A 17712-nucleotide genomic window follows, 5' to 3' on the forward strand; every position below is an offset into this window, starting at 1 on the left:
AAATTCCAGGACCCTGCGTTCACGACTTTTCCTACAGATGGTACGGGTTGAGAATTCTCCTTTCTTTGCCGCACATCGGGAATCCCGAAGGTTCGGGACTTGTAATTAAAACTGCAAGGGGGCAACATAAGACCGCCCTAATAACATGAAGGTTCGGCTCATGCCGGAAAACACGGAAAAACCCGAAGACACCACGCTGGTGACAAGCGGAGAAAAGAGACATGACGCTCGGCATGTCAGATTGCAGTTGCAGAGTTTTCGAATGTTTTACAGCCTACCTCACAGCTCTCTCACGCGACGTAGCCTATAACTCAGTCAGTCCAGCAGAGATGCCAGAGCAACGTTTTGGTCAATGGAGAGGGAGAGAAATGCTCCGCATATCCGTCTCATTTAATCCGTCTCATTTAATCATTAAAATGAAGGTGATGACTGGCGAAATTAATCAAACGACGTTTCAATAAACCATTGTTGAAATTAATGAAAATGGTTTTAGAAAATCACCTATAGGCATATCAGAAGGAAATAGCCTTCAATTCAACCTGAAAGACTCGATAGGCAACCTTAGATTAATTCATTAATTCATTACGGTTACAAGACCGCATTTCCGTGAATAGGCTATAATTCATGGGTTCCCAGGTGTGCTAATTAAGCACCATGCAGTCTGCATTCATAATCTAGGTGCTTAATTGTATACGCCTGTGGAAAGGGACCTGATGAAACCCATGAATTGTCAAGGCGAAGACGAAAGAGATGGACAAGATGGACATTTAGGCTACATTTACATGCTAGGAAATCGAAACAATAATTTTGATATGGTGACGAGTGCGGGACAAACTTTTGGTCACCCCTGACAGAATCTCACTCCAAGGTTTTTTGAAAAGTTGGCAGCTCTGACCTTATGTTGTTAATTGCCACACCCCTGGGCACAAGGCTTAATAAAAGTGAAGCGCATGGCGCAAAACTCAAGCGTAAAATAGGAATAATCTTTACGTCAGGATGATAATACGCTTTGTGCTGTGCTTTTAGTCACCAAGATAGGGCCCTTGGTCTTTTCATGGCAGTATAGGCCTATAGCCTAGCCTACGTAGTGTAATTGTTCTGAGGAGTCAATGAAAGATGGTCCAATAGCGCTCCCTACAGGTTATAATTAGCCCTCTTTGAAGGAAGTAGGGAATGCACTCTTTGCCTCCTAACTTCTGTCTGTTTAACTCTTTCGATTGTTAACGCATGTTAAAACAACCAAATTGAACGTGGTTTTGCAAGACTGTCTTAGCTCGAATCCAAGGAATAGTGGTTACTTTTGTTCTAGCTAGACCTTGCAGGGGTGTTAGCGTTTCCCCTGGCGGACTAGCAACGTTGTTCTCTTTTAAGAAGTCTGGGGGGGCCTTTGCTGCTTATTTTTATGTTTGTCTCATGACTGCATTTTTACATGGCTACATTTTTTTTTGTCTTCACGCTGTTTTTGCACACTACCACTGTATATGGTCATTGCAGTTATGATTAACAACTATAATTTCATTTATTGGAATGTGCAGGGAGTTAACAAGCCTGTTAAGAGGATTAGGTGCCTTGATTTTCAATGAGGATACACTTTGTAATTTTGCAGTTAACACATTCAAAACAAGAAAACAGGCCGCACTATGCATAAGCTTTCACCATTTATTCACACAGACGCGTTTCGGCGCTCTGCCTTCCTCAGTGTGTATGTTACAATTGTGGACAGAAGTCTTAAATACCCACACCCATTACAGATCATTCCCTCATCAACCAATAGTAGCAAAATTACAATAATTATTCATCATAATTTAACAATTATGTGATCAGGCCAACACATTACACCAATTAAAAGCTATACACAAAAAATGCAACAAAGTAAATACGTTTTACAAAAAACAACTTAATATCAATTCTTCATTCATTCCATTGGGAATAGCCTACAGGTGTTAAGATTGAAGATACCAAGCCTCACGCTGAGGGAGGCGGTTCTCGCGGTCCCCCCCTCTTGGTGAACGATTTACAATTTCCAAGCCCATAAACCTGAGGGCATTTACATCATGGCACATTGCATTAAAGTGTCTGGCAACTGACGATTTTTCATCTTTTCTTCTAATTGCGCTTTTGTGTTCAAAAATCCTGTTTTTTAAATGGCGTTTTGTCTTACCCACGTAATGTAACCCACAGGGACATGTCAACAAATATACAACAAATGTTGATAAGCAGGTGATGCGGCCTCGCACTTTGTATGTTCTGTTGTCTACGGGATGAGTGAAACTTTTCTCAGTTATCATGCTGTTACATGCTGCACAATTTAAGCACCTAATATTCCCGTGAGATATGTTAAATGGAAACGGTGAAGACATTGCTGCAGGGAGATATGACCGAACTAACTGGTCCCTCAGATTGGGCGCTCTCTTATGGTCTGGACACATTACACGATTTCAGCCCGATTTTGGCCCGAATTTGTCGTGACCGACAAGTTTACAGCGTCGTAACCGATTTCAAATGGTCGGGCACGACATCGAACGCGGAGTGAATCTTATAATGTGACATGCTTCACGACTTGCGATTTGTCGTTCACGACGTTCTAAAACAGCCCGACAAAAAGTCTGGCTTGTCAGAAATTTGACGGGAGTCGTATGACGTGACCGATGCTTTCGGTGTATGTGGCCACTCTCCCGACCAAGACGCGGAGAGGTTTTCATGGTTCTAAAATCGTATAGTGTGACACGGTAGATCGTAAACGACAATCGTGAGCGACAAAAAAAATCGTATAGTCTGACCAGGCCATTATAGCAAGTGCGTGGGGGGTCTTGGAACTCTTTGCCAATATTCGGGTCACTACTCAGGATGTGCCAGTGTTGGTTTACAATACCTTTAAGTGTGTTTGATATTCATCCATAGCTGGACACAAAGGTTACTGGTGTATTACGTGTCTGTCCATGTGCGCGATCGGTCAACAAATCAGACCGTTGGATAATACGCACACGCTCCAAAGTCTCCTGCAATAGTGTGGGATCATATCCCCTGTCCAAGAACCTCTGACACATCTCCCCAGCCTGTCTCTCAAACGCTTGTTCACTGTCACAAATGCGACGCACCCGTAAGAGTTGACTATACGGTAGACTACGCTTAAGTGAAGGTGGATGAAAGCTTCGATAATTCAAATAGGCATTACGGTCTGTTTCCTTTCGATAAATCTCAGTGCATAATGAGTTTGCACCCCTCTTCACCAATACATCCAGAAAAGGCATAACATTGGCATCACAGTTCAAAGTGAATTTAAGCGAAGTGAGTCTGCTGTTCACATAATCATTAAAAGCGTCTAATTCATCCCTGGAGCCTTGCCATATAAAAAATATGTCATCAATGTACCTATACCATACTTTTAAATGATGCTTGAACAAGTTGTTAGAGTAAATTAAATCTTCTTCAAATTTCCCCATAAACAGATTGGCATATGTTTGGTGCCATGGGTGAACCCATTGCAGTCCCCTGGATCTGCAAGAAATACTTGTTCTGAAACATGAAATAGTTTTTGATTAATACTTCATGAGCTAATGAAGTGAGGAACTCTGTGTGTGGTGATCGACTAATCTGTAGGTAATGTTCCAAGGCCGCTAAACCCTCTGTGTGCGGTATATTCGTGTATAGGCTAGTCACATCCATGGTGCATAGTAGGTCCAACGGGCTTACTTTCCCAATACATGACAGCTTCTTAAGTCTGTTGTGTCCTTCAGAAAAGAGGGCAAATTATATACAAGTTGTTTTATATGATGGTCTACAAATTGGGAGAGGGACTCAGTGATAGATTGATTGCCTGACACAATGGGTTGACCAGGTGGATTGTTTAACCTCTTTTTTGGAAGAGTAGATTACTGGTCTTACGGGGTTAGTTTGAACCAAATACTTGTATTCGTGGTCAGTAATGTTCGAGTCAGACAATGCTTTTTTCAATTTAGATTTTACCTCCTCACTGAATTTTACAGCTGGATCAGTGCGTAAACACTGATAAGCATTTGTGTCTCCCAGCTGCCTCTCTATTTCATTAACATAAACAGACACATCTTGAATTCTCTCATGGGAGTGTACTCTCACAGTACTGGCGGAATAAACGTATACCAAGAGGATTACGCATCATGAAGGAACCTACACTGGGCCGTGATGATCCTGACATTTGCAACAAATGGTGCGACATTCTCAACAAATGTTCACTTGACTTGATGCTGCTAGTAATCGACAAAGTGGCGGAAACGGGCTTCCATACATGACTGCATTTTTACATGGCTAAATTTTTTTTGTCTTCACGCTGCACACTACCACTGTATATGGTCATTACAGTTATGATTAACAACTATAATTTCATTTATTGGAATGTGCAGGGAGTTAACAAGCCTGTTAAGAGGGTTAGGTGCCTTGATTTTCTATGAGGATACACTTTGTAATTTTGCAGGTAATACACCAGTAACCTTTGTGTCCACCTATGGACAAATATCAAACACACTTAAAGGTATTGTAAACCGACACTGGCACATGTGTGGGAAACCGACACTGGCACAAGTGTGGGAAGTTCCTTGTATTGCGCTGAGGAAAAATCCCTCTTCAATTGTGTCTCGAGTTCGGTAATCTCCTGTTTGATCAAAGTCAGTCGCTTGTTCTGGTGGTAGAAAAAAACTGGCAGATACTAAGTCATAATTATGAGATGCAAAGTCGTAATTATGAGATAGAAAGTCATAATTATGAGATAAAAAGTCGAAATTACGAGATAAAAAGTCATAATTACGACATAAAAAGTCGAAATTACGAGATAAAAAGTCATAATTATGAGATAAAAAGTCATAATTATGAGATAAAAAGTCATAATTATGAGATAGGAAAGTCAAAATTATGAGATAAAAAGTCGAAATTATGAGATAAAAAGTCATAATTACGAGATAAAAAGTCGAAATTACGAGATAAAAAGTCATAATTATGAGATAAAAAGTCATAATTATGAGATAAAAAGTCGAAATTACGAGATAAAAAGTCATAATTACGAGATAAAAAGTCGAAATTACGAGATAAAAAGTCATAATTACGAGATAAAAAGTCATAATTATGAGATTTGAATAAAGTTGTGATTAAGATTATAAAGTCAAAATTTTGACTTTATTTGATGGTAGCCTGCCTTGACCTCGCATCACATCCCGTTCAAAACTGTTGCCGGCAGTGTTGTGCACGTTGATGCAGAAATGGAGTACATTGAGGAATACTTCAAACGTGGCTTTACGACAAATGAAATACTTGATTTGCTTGCTGTTTCGCATGGAATTATATTAAGCAAACGTACTCTTGAGAGGTTTTTAAGCAAAAAGAAGTTATGGCGAAGGAAGAATAAAACCGACATTGCTGATGTGGCAGCTTTCATTGAACAGCAGCTGCAAACGTCTGGTCAGTGTCATGGGTACCGATGGATGCACCAAAAGTGTTGGTTGAATGGAATTGTGACTGACAGAGAGACCGTTCGAATATTGCTGCGATTATTGGATAGTGAAGGTGTTGATCTGAGATCAAGAAATAGACTACGACGGCGTGTTTACCACAGCTGTGGTCCAAACTACGTATGGCACATTGATGGCTACGATAAGCTTAAACCATTTGGAATTGCAATCAGCGGCTGCATAGATGGCTTTTCAAGAAAGATTATATGGGTTGAAGCCTACAAAACAAACAATGATCCGAAGGTCATTGCTGGATACTACATGGATGCTGTGATCAATGTTGGTGGATGCCCCTCCAGAATTAGACTTGATTTGGGGACTGAAAATGGCCATGTAGCTGATATGCAGCGCTTCCTCTCTGATACAGACAGTGTAACCTTGGGTCCTAGCACTGGAAACCAGAGAATTGAACGATGGTGGCTGATCTTGCGAAGTCAGTGTGCACAATTCTGGATGGACCTATTTGACAAACTGCGGCAAGATGGCTTCTTTTCAGACAACTTCTTGGACAAATCCTTAATTCAGTTTTGCTTTCTTCAAATAATCCAGGTAAATGCTCTCAAATTATCCCATCTTTTATATTATACCACTGCTTGGTCAAATTTCCTATTGTGATGTGCTATTTGGAACGTGCATTATTTTTTATTACCGCACGGCTATGAAGTAGGCCTAGTTCCCTTCTTTTGAGCTTGAATATTAATTCGCCAATGTGAATGTAACGGTAAAAACAACAACGTTTTATCTAAGACAGCGGCAATATAAACGAAAGTGATAGTAGCAGTGGTATAAGCGGTATAATCAACTCCGCGCCGTGTGTTTAAAGGAAAATAATGCACTAATCGAAGTCTAAAGTCCCCTCCGCCTGCGGCGTCAGGTCCACTTCGAACGTGCATTATTTTCCTGTAAACGCACGGCGCGTCGTTGATTATCCCTTACATAATGTAGTCTATAGCCTATAATGTAATAGCCTATAAGAGTTTGGTTCCAAAATACTATAGGCCTATCTCCATTTTTAAAAACATTTGTATTGTTGTATTTGTTGAGTGAAAATAAATCACCCCCCAGTCCTGGCCTGCTGGGGCCCCTACCCCCTACTGGATAAATGATTAATCCCACTTGCCTCCTACTTATTTGTAGGCCTACTGTGCCAGCCATTCTCACCCACCCAAATGAAACCATTTCAACCAGTCATCTTAAATGATCACTACACTGAAACTGTAATACTGCCCAGAATTTATATACTGAATATTGTGTCTGTTGTCTAGGAAGAAGTCGATGAGATTGTATCGACATGGAATGACCACAGAGTCCGTCAAGTCCACAACTCGCGTTCACCTCATGGACGTCCCTCGATATTACATGCAGTCCCTCAGCTGTACGGAGGCAGAGATTATTTGCAGAATGTGGACCTGGAGAAAGTTGAAGTCTGCCTTGAAGAGTGTGTGTTGAAAGACTTTCCATGTGATGAAGATGTGTTTGACATTTGTGTGGACCTAATGTCAGAACATAATCTGTCATTAACAAATGATGTGTTTGAAACAGTTGACCTGTATATCACCCTAAGACAGCTGATAAACAATGATCTTGGTGTAAATAATTAATTTTACTGGACCTGGGCTTGTGTCACCTAAAGACATGTATTTTTGTTTGTCCTTTGCCCATGTTATTCACAATTTGAAATATGGTAGTCCTGATTGCCAATTAGAATAGGTTTTACTTGTAATAGGCTACCTGCATTCAAAGATGTAGCAGACCAATTATTTTGTTGTCCTAACATTCAGCATTTGCAAATGAGCAAAAATGCAAAATCCTAACATGTATTAACTGAATTATTTAAAAGATCACAATACAAAGAATACAAAACTAAACAATTTCATTGCAACTGTAATGCTATCTTAACATGTTTACAGAAGGAAGCCTTCAACAGTAACAATAGATGTGTATTTGTAATTAACTGCATGGAGTAAAAAAACAGTGGTTGCAATCTGAAATGCAAACAAGTAGTCATACATTGGTGTTTGTTCCAAACAAAAAATAATTCTGTCTCAAATCCATACTATCTCATCTGAAATTACTTATAAAGATAACTGAAAGTTTGCTGCTAACTCTATAGGCAGAGCATATATGCATTCACCTTGAGCAGTGAATCTATTAGGTAGACAGCTGATTATCAACGAATTGTTACAGCCTAGAGTAATATCTTGTATGTAGGCTCCTACCTGTGTTTGTGCTACATGAGCTGCAGTAGGCCTAATTCACAACAATAAGCCTAACAAAACATGTGTTTGCCAATTTTCTCAAAGGCTGTTTCCCCCATTGCAGCAGTTTATTTAACATTAGGTTCACATTTCTACTGCAATATATATATATATATATATATATATATATAGTTATACTTAATGATGTATCATATTTGTTTTAAGGATCCAACAAAACACAGCTTTTCAGAAATTATTTGAACGGTTTTATTATGTTCTTCTAAAACAGCATTAAAACACCACATAACCACTACTTTATTAAGACTGAACAGGCTTTTCTAACATACCAGAGTTCATGAAACATACATATCAGGACACTCCTATCTAAAATACCTCAGCGGTATTCACAGAACACATGAATAAAGACACTGACCACTAAAAATTCACTGAACAGGACCAGTCAATTAACGTAAAAATAATTTGACAGCACATGTTGGTCAGTGTAACTGATATGTCTCTCTCCCTCACAAAGAACAAAAAAGAAACATGTTTCATCAATATGACATAAAGCAATGCATTCATTATGTGTCACATTGAAACACCACATAACTGGTGTGTATTACTTCATTAAGACTGAACAGGCCTTTCTAACATACCATAGTTCATGGAACATACATATCAGGAGGACAGGCCTATCTAGAATGCCTCAGCTGTATTCACAGAACATGTAAATAAAGACAATGACCATTCAAAATTCACAGAACAGGACCGGTCAATTAACATAACAATAATTTGACTGTACATCTTGGTCAGTGTAACTGAAATGTCTCTCTCCCTCAAAGACAAAAAAGAAAAAAGAGAAAATGTAGCTTCAAAATCTCAAGCGTTCACTGGGAGAAAAACTAAATCTCAATTACAATCCAGCATTCCTATAGATATCAATTAAGTCAGCTTGACATGAAGACGCTGCTGGTGGGAATTAAGTCAGCTAAATTATGTCCATTTCCCACATCCCACTCTCTAATACTTTGTTGAATTCATGTCTGAAATCGGGGTAATTGTCATAATCAATCGGCAACTCCAAGTAGCACCCACATGTGTGGGCAATGGGCCGTCTCTGCATACCTTGCAACTGAGTGAAGGTCACACTAATGCTCTTACCAAGAAACAAATCAGAGCCCGTGCAAAACCTTAGGAAAAGAGACAAGTGCTGTGTGTCAGATTCTCTAAGGTATGTGCCAAGATATTTGCCAATTTGCTTCTGCTGAGGATTCATTGTAGTAGGGTATGAGAGAGACCTCATCAGCTTTCTCAATGTAGGGTGAAGATGTTCATAGGCTACTGAAATTCCCTCTAACTCTGACCTAAAGGGTGCCATCACATTGCTCCACTGCTCAATTACGAAAGCGGGTTCCTGAATTAGCTTTTGGTGGGCAAGCTCCTCCAAGAGCTGTTCAAAATTATCAGCAGTTGGCACTCTTCGACAGCTATGGAGATCCATTACTTCTAGCAATTCTTCCTGATCTACACTTTCAAAATCTGAGCGGCAGGATTGAAAGACCATTCGCTCTGACTCTGTCACATACCTGAGGAAGATGTCAACAAGATTACTTGTAACACAACCCAAGGCAGCTTGCTCCAAAATGACTGGGGCCATTTTTATAGGCAGGTACTTCTCTTTTCGCCAACCAAGCAAAATGATTCTGCCAATGCTTTCCCACTGTTGTTTACCAAAATCATGGCGTAAAAAAGGCACCTTGAAAGCATTGCCTAATGTACATTGCTCATAAAAGTCCTGCCAAAATTCAGTCAGCACATCTCTTAAAACACCGCCTTCATCAACTGCCTTTTCCAACCTTCCATTTGGAAGAACCACTTGGATGTAAACGTCATCTAGCATGATACTCTCATCACAAAAATGTGAAATGAGTTCTCTCAAGATCTGCCCACGATGAACAACAAGAATTTTCTTAATTCTTTCACTCTGAATAATAGGCTCATGGGTGATATCTAGGATTGGAATAGGTGAACTTATTGCTTGAGGAGAGATTGGTAAGGTATCATCAAGACTGACACTGTCCACGTCATGTAGGTATCCTTGGAAGAAGGTAACTGTGTCACTACTCTCTAACACATCTACAGCAATGACTGCATCAAGGTCACTCACACTAGGCAAATCTGACATGTCAATAGTGGAGTAATCTAAGAGGGCATGATCACTGTTTATGTTAGACTGGACATATATCACATCGCTGGAGTTTGTTTCTTGACCTTCAGCCAGAGGTGTACTAGGCCTAGGGGGACTGGAGGAGTCTTTATTCTGCATTTCTTCCCCTTCCTGTGGAAGCATGCCACTGTTTTCTAGATGTTTCTCACGGCAACTAGCCTTCTTCTTGGTTGTTAAGTAAAAACGTAAAATGGGCAGCTTTATTTTTTCATACAGTTCTCCAACTGTAGTGTGGCTATCTAAAGGGTGCTCCTGAAAATCTGTAAGATCAATGTGAAAATCTGTAACATTTCCCTCTGAATTTTTTTGATCAGGAAAAAACAAGTCTATTGCTTTTTCAACCAACTCATCTTTCCTACAATCCTTGGACACACATATTTTTCTTGTACCCCCTCCTTTTTTGGCCCTCACTTGTAAAAACCGCTCTTCACGGAAATTCAGCCATCCAATTTCTATTTTCCTTTCAGTCTTTTTAGCATTTCGACTTGGTACCTTCTCAGACAAATGTTCACGATCCTCACTTCTTGATATCTTGGCTTTCAGTCGCTCAAAAAGTTTAGATTTGCGGGCAACAGGACAATTTCCCTTCCGTCTGCAAAATCCAAGGACAGCCAGTCGGTCCCCGTAGCATGGTAGATACTTTATCAACTGGTCATCTGTCATGAAAAGTAGGGCATTGGGATCAATCTACAAAAAGAAAAAAACACACACAAAACAAATCAACTATTTAGCAACAGACATCACAGCATTTTGCTTTTCTTTTGCAATGTTTGTGTCCGATGACTGAAATCAATCGATTTCATTCATATCAAATTGCAGTGAGTTTGTTTTGGTTGGCATCTCAGAATAAAATTGAGATTACCTTTGTCCTTCAACTAACTAGTTACCTTATCCTTTTCCAGTTGATGTATGGTTTCCTCTGGTACATTCCGTGACCTCAAGAAGTCACACAGCTCATCCATCCAGTGACAGGCCAGCACATATCTAATGAAAGGACGAGAGGCCAACAACATTGTGATACATTTAGTATAAGGATGCATTAATCTCTGCACATTCTATAATCTGGTCAAGGACCCTTGGCTTAGAAACACAGTAAAGGGATTCCCTATTGTGTAACGTTTAAAATTAATTTAATGGTAATTAAACCAGATCAAATGCCAACGATTTTTCAAAATGTTGTGCTATTTCATAGAAAGATCATGGTGAGAACAAGCTAGCACTAGCTAGTAAATGGATAAGTATATTCAACAGTGTCAACACATCTTGAAATTTAAAATAGTGCTAATGACACATGAGTGAATGAGATAAACTTTCATTAGGCTTCCCTTAATGTATTAACTTAAATACCATCAGCTTATATTTATTATGGCTTTAATGTGAACTTTGAGATATGCTTATGTTCTCACTTGAACGCTGTGCATCGTTCTTTTCACAATTACACCATATTTTTAAGCAAATAAAGTTGTTTACTTAAGATTACTCAGCGTTTTATCAACGTTTGGTCCGCGAAAATATTCTCGCTGCACCGGTAGGGACGCTGTTGCGAGACTCGTTGAGACGTGATCCCATCCCCCCGGTTGTTAAGTACAAACATTCAACATCCAAAACTACAACTGAAAAACGTCGACATTGACGAATGTAATACAAACGTAGACACTGATTAAAATATGCACTTGCTAATTTGTGCTACATTCTTGTCAACGATCATTGAAAAACGACTTTTTGGGCAAAGCCATCGATATCTCAGCACGTGACTACGCTTGCTTTCCGGACGGTCCTGACAGTGCATTGGGCCCATAGACTGTATATAGACTCAGCCTTCGTGCCTGCGGCGAACCACAGCCATAGACCTAAAAGAAATGGACAAACAGACTCCGTCGTTCTCAATGAGAGGGGGCTGAAACAAAAATTCGTTTCCTGTTCATCGTACTGCGCAGACTCAAACTCATTAGCCTGCTGTAACTCGTCTGATAGATCGAAAACCTCTGAAATTGTTAACGTTCGTTTTTTAATATTATTATTATGTGTACTTGCCTCTAGGTAATGCTTTACCATATCAAACAGTAGGCTACCGTAGGCTACACGCATTTTCACTGATCTTGCGAATGACTCTCCGTCATGGTTTTCGTGCAGGCTCACTCAGCTTCTTATCCAAACATTACGGGCGAACGTTAGCTTCCCTACAACAGACATGCTAAAATACTTCTTTACGGGAAACCAACGTAATATACGGGGAAGAAGTGAATTAATTTTGCCTTCGTTACCCTATATAGAATACACAGAAGCTATAAGGGAGACAAAGGGCACATGCTACATGAAGTTATGGGATCGCAAAAAAATCTGAAATCTATGGCCGTCCAAGGGAGTTAGCAGAGTGTTGATCACCAGCTCATTTCGTGTTTCTACTTCCGGGAATATGCCTGCCCCCTTGACCACAGCCGTGGCGATATTGGCCAACAACACCACTCCCACTCGTGCGATAATGCTTAAACATAGCATATCTGCGTAAAGCCTAACCAATCAGTTGCCTAACGTTCGCTCGAGGCTCGAATCTAAAACATGGTACCGTCTTATGCGACGGTTAGCAAATAAATGCAGCCTTTAGGCTACATACAAGTCAGCTTCACAGTTCACGCACATTTCCAATAAACGATTAAATGCTCTTTGGTGAAACTGTGTGACCTGACCAACAGACAGCAGAGCCCGAGGGCTCAATCACAGTTCAATTGCCTAGTAAACTAGAATCTATCAAGCCTACCCAACCCCACGCTACAAGCAGCGTACATTTTCCACCAAAACAGGAACTGGATGTAAAGACGCTATTACGAATGGTAGGCTTTAAAGATTTAAGACTAGCAACAGTATGATCAACAAATTCGTTTACCTTGGATTAGGAGAATTACCGGGAGCCGTAGCATTCAGTCCACATGTGTCACTCGAAACTTAAGCACTCCGGCAACAGTTTTGAACGGGAAGGAAGTGATGCGAGGTCAAGGCAGGCTGCAACCAATAAAGTCAAAATGTTGACTTTATAGTCTTAATTACGACTTTATTCAAATCTCATAATTACGACTTTTTATCTCATAATTATGACTTTTTATCTCGTAATTTCGACTTTTTATCTCATAATTATGACTTTTTATCTCGTAATTTCGACTTTTTATCTCGTAATTATGACTTTTTATCTCGTAATTATGACTTTTTATCTCATAATTATGACTTTTTATCTCGTAATTTCGACTTTTTATCTCGTAATTTTGACTTTTTATCTCATAATTTCGACTTTTTATCTCATAATTATGACTTTCCTATCTCATAATTATGACTTTTTATCTCATAATTGTGACTTTTTATCTCGTAATTTCGACTTTTTATCTCGTAATTATGACTTTTTATCTCGTAATTATGACTTTTTATCTCATAATTTCGACTTTTTATCTCATAATTATGACTTTCTATCTCATAATTACGACTTTGCATCTCATAATTATGACTTAGTATCTGCCAGTTTTTTTCTACCAAGTGGCGGAAACGGGATTCCATAGTCATGAGACAAACGTAAAAATAAGCAGCAAAGGCCCCCCCAGACTTCTTAAAAGAGAACAACGTTGCTAGTCCGCCAGGGGAAACGCTAACACCCCTGCAAGGTCTAGCTAGAACAAAAGTAACCACTATTCCTTGGATTCGAGCTAAGACAGTCTTGCAAAACCACGTTCAATTTGGTTGTTTTAACATGAGTCATTGTCATGAAAGAAATGACCCCACGAGTAACAGGGAAAAAACAGACATTACCCAGACAGCAATTTAGCTCTTGCCGACGTCGGGGCGGTGTGCCTGCGCCGACATAAAATGCCTCGGCGCGATGTCCTATGCAGATCGGTTGCTCATCGGCAAGATGTCGGGAAGATATCGGCATTAGAATGATTGCCGACCGTGAGCCCACCTAAACCCGATATTATCATGACCTATGCGGCGCGGTCCCACTAGAGTGGCGGAAAGCATTCGGACGCCGCTCTCCCATTGACTTAACACTGGAACAGCTGATCTTCGGCTACGTCTCTCGAAAATCAGCCCTTCCAAAGTTAAGTCAAAAGGAGCGAGACGTTTGAATGCTTTCCGCCACTCTACTAGGATCCCACCGTTATATTAGGTCTTATTGATTTGCTTAGGCTAGCTGCTGTCAGATCGTGTTCCAAGGACACACGTTTCCTTGTGTAGGCTATGTGATGTGTATTATAATTTCTTCCTCAACAATTTTGACAGGAGCTAGTTGAGAAGTAATTAACTAGCCCGCTTACTTACGAGGCTCTGTGGCTGCGCAGACTGCAGCCACTTCCTATATTGAGGTGGCAGGTTTATGACAAAAAAAGTTTAAATTGAAAGTAAATTATGTGTAGGGTGTATTTCATACACAATCTGGCAATCTGGGAAATCCCAGTCTAACAGAAAACAAGAATGTATAAGTGATTTTAAAATCAAGTTTGATGGTCATGCAAATAGGAGAAATAACAAAACAGGAGGGTGTCGGGAGATTACCTTGGACATTCATTTTATTTAAAAGCGCACAGGACATTTGATGAAGCAGTAAACATAACAAATCAGTAGCAGTAAAAATAACAAATCCCCTGTCAGTCTGTCAGTCTGTCTGTCTGTCAGTCAGTCAGTCAGTCAGTCAGTCAGTCAGTCATGACAGTACGCCTTTGTCGCCCCCCATTTCGGTCCCTGCTCAGCCGGAGCCAGTTTTTTATGGCTGACTCCACCTCCGATTCTGTGGAATTTTGTTGAGGCGTTAAGACAGCACCTAATACAAACAAAAGAAATAAAGCAACAGGGGGACAAAATAAGACAGTCAGACAGTGTTTGTTTGTTCCTATAAGACAATTCAGAAAAGTCAGGGCATTTTACAAAAAAAAAAAAACTTAAAGGAGCCGTATGTAGGAAATGTATTTCAATTAATCATAAAATGACCCTGATATGTCACTAGACATTTAGAAATCATGCTAATTTCAAATACTTATATCACTGACAACAGTAGTCCGGCCAAGATATTTTCATTTAAAAGTGAAGTTGCAGCCCTCAACTGATGTTGATGTTGTTATGTTGTGTTTTGGTTTGATGCGCCGCCCTACACTTATCTACGAATCACGAAGTCAGTAGTATTTCGCCATCTGGGTTGCCAGCTATGCTAGTTACCACCATAGACAGCTGCAGCTACAAACGTGTTGGATAAAATATGTCTACCGTTATGGAACCTAAAAGACCTTATGAATCCGAAATACAGTGAGGAGCACATGTATTTGATACCCTGCTAAAACAGGAATATAAAATCATCATTTGACAATTGATCTTAATGCCTTAACTCAAAAAATTAGTACAAATCAAACCGCCAAGGACACCAATTGTCTTTGTGATTGAAGAATGTATCGTAAATAGATAAATGTTTTCCTTAAATGCTAGGGGAAGGAAGTATTTGACCCCCTATGTAACCCTATGGGAATTTAACACATAGGGTTAACATAGGGGCAGGCAGATTTTTATTTTTAAAGGCCAGCTATTTCATGGATCTAGGATATTATGCATCCCGATAAATTTCCCTTGGCCTTTGAAATTAAAATAGCCCCACATCATCACATACCCTTCACCATAGCTAGAGATTGGCATGGTGCTTTTTCCAGTAGGCCTATTAGCCTGTTTGATTTGCATTGAGCTCAATGAGCATCAAACAGGCTAATAGGCCTACTGGAAAAAGCACCATGCCAATCTCTAGCTATGGTAAAGGGTATGTAATGATGTGGGGCTATCTTAATTCCAACGGCCAAGGGAACTTTATCAGGATGCATAATATCCTGAATCCATAAAATAGCTGGCCTTAAAAAATAAAAATCTGCCCGCCCCTATGTTAACCCTATGTGTTGAATTCCCATAGGGTTACATTGGGGGTCAAATACTTACTTCCCCCTAGCATTTAGGAAGAACATTTATTTATTTACGAAACATTCTTCCATCACAAAGAAAATTGGCGTACTTAGCGGTTTTATTTTTACTCAATTTTTGAATTAAGACATTAAGATCAATTGTCAAATGACGATTTTATATTCCTCTTTTTAGGCAACTTTAGCATGGTATCAAATACATTTTCTCCTCACTGTACGTCTAAATAAAACAAGGATTTAGGAGATTGAGACGGCTGAAAACGGAGAAGAATTTGAAGACATTATGACCATATGGAGGAGGTGGGTCATTGAATTGAAAAGGTAGGCTAAGGAATTGTTTGGGAAATAAAAGCAGCTATAGTCATTGCTAACGTTAGCAATGCATTATCAGAGTGAGTTTGTTTCTCGGTCATTATGCTGAGGAAAACTTGCCATTGAAAGCTAGCAGCCTACGTTCCTGCTGCAGCTAGCTGGCAACCGTGACTCAGAGGGGAGGGGGAGGCGATTCACCGCTCTACAGTATTTTTAAAGTAATTGCAGTACTCGTTTTAGCCAAAATCCTACATACGGCTCCTTTAAAAACATTTGGTTACAGTGGGTAGAATAAGTATTTCACTCCATGCTAAAGATGACTAAAAAGAGGAATAGAAAATCATCTTTTGACAATTGATCTTAATGCCTTAATTAAAACATGTGTAAAAATAAGGACACCAATTTTCCTTGTGATTGAAGAATATATCGTAAATAAATAAATCTTCCTTAAATCCAGGGTCATAAGTATTTGACCCCTATGTTAAATTCCCAAAGGAGCAGGATGATTTTTTTATGTTTTTATTTTTAAAGGTCAGCTATTTTCATGGATCCAGGATACTATGCATCCTGATAAAGTTCCCTTGGCCTTTGGAATTAAAATAGCCCCACATCATCACATACCATAGCTGGAGATTGGCATGGTGTTTTTTCCAGTTAGCCTATTGGCCTGTTTGATTTGCATTGAGCTCAATAGCATCAACCAGGCTAATAGGCTAACTGGAAAAAGCACCATGCCAATCTCTTGCTTGATGTGGGACTATTTTAATTCCAAAGGCCAAGGTAACTTTATCATGATGATACATACTGTATCCTCCTGCTCCGATGGGATTTTAACATAGGGGTCAAATACTTATGCCCCCTGTATTTAAGGAAGAACATTTATTTATTTACGACACATTCTTCAATCACAAAATTGTCAAAAGATGATTTTATATTCCTCTTTTTAGTCATCTTTAGCATGGGGTCAACTACTTATTCTACCCACTGTCAAGAACAACTGATATAAATACAGACACCACATATGGGTTGAATAGTGAAAGAACGTTGCTTCAGCACATAGTAGGACTTACCCAGGAGCACCTGATGTATAGGGCGCGATTTCAGGCCCGTCTTCTGCCCCCTACCGCACCAGTTCAACTGGGTGGATAGGTTAAAGTCGAATAGTTTTGTGCACACCCTCCACACTGTTTCTTTAACACTTTTTCCACCAGACAAGGACAGCTTTCTTATCTGTGAAGTAAAAGATAAATTTGACTAATCCCATTTCACAACCGGCTGTACTACATGGTTTTTGAAGTACTGCTCTCCCATGCCCACATCCACAGCTGAGGTGCCCTTGAGCAAGGCACCTAACCCCTCACTGCTCCCCGAGCACCACTGTAGCAAGCAGCTCACTGCTCTGGGTTAGTGTGTTCTTCACCTCACTGTGTGTTCTGTGTGTTTCACTAATCACGGATGGGATAAATGCAGAGACCAAATTTCCCTCACAGGATCAAAAGAGTGTCTATACTCTATATAGTGCCTATAGAAAGTCATCATACCCTTTTGAAATAGTTTCTTTTTTG

The 17712-nt window shown here is 39.7% G+C and overlaps 1 protein-coding gene across 1 annotated transcript; it reads right to left on the reverse strand.

Annotated features, from left to right (window-relative positions):
- Positions 1-7991: 7991 nt before the first annotated feature.
- On the reverse strand, positions 7992-12906 carry LOC134089473 (uncharacterized). The gene is made up of 3 exons (XM_062543916.1): positions 12787-12906; positions 10790-10886; positions 7992-10589 (listed from the first exon to the last, which is right to left on the reverse strand). Exons 2-3 carry the CDS (start codon positions 10862-10864, stop codon positions 8664-8666), a joined length of 2001 nt encoding a protein of 666 aa, XP_062399900.1. The 5' UTR covers positions 10865-10886; positions 12787-12906; the 3' UTR covers positions 7992-8663.
- Positions 12907-17712: the final 4806 nt, after the last annotated feature.

Source organism: Sardina pilchardus, chromosome 1, assembly GCF_963854185.1.
Source record: "Sardina pilchardus chromosome 1, fSarPil1.1, whole genome shotgun sequence".
In the NCBI taxonomy this organism is placed as follows: Eukaryota; Metazoa; Chordata; class Actinopteri; order Clupeiformes; family Clupeidae; genus Sardina; species Sardina pilchardus.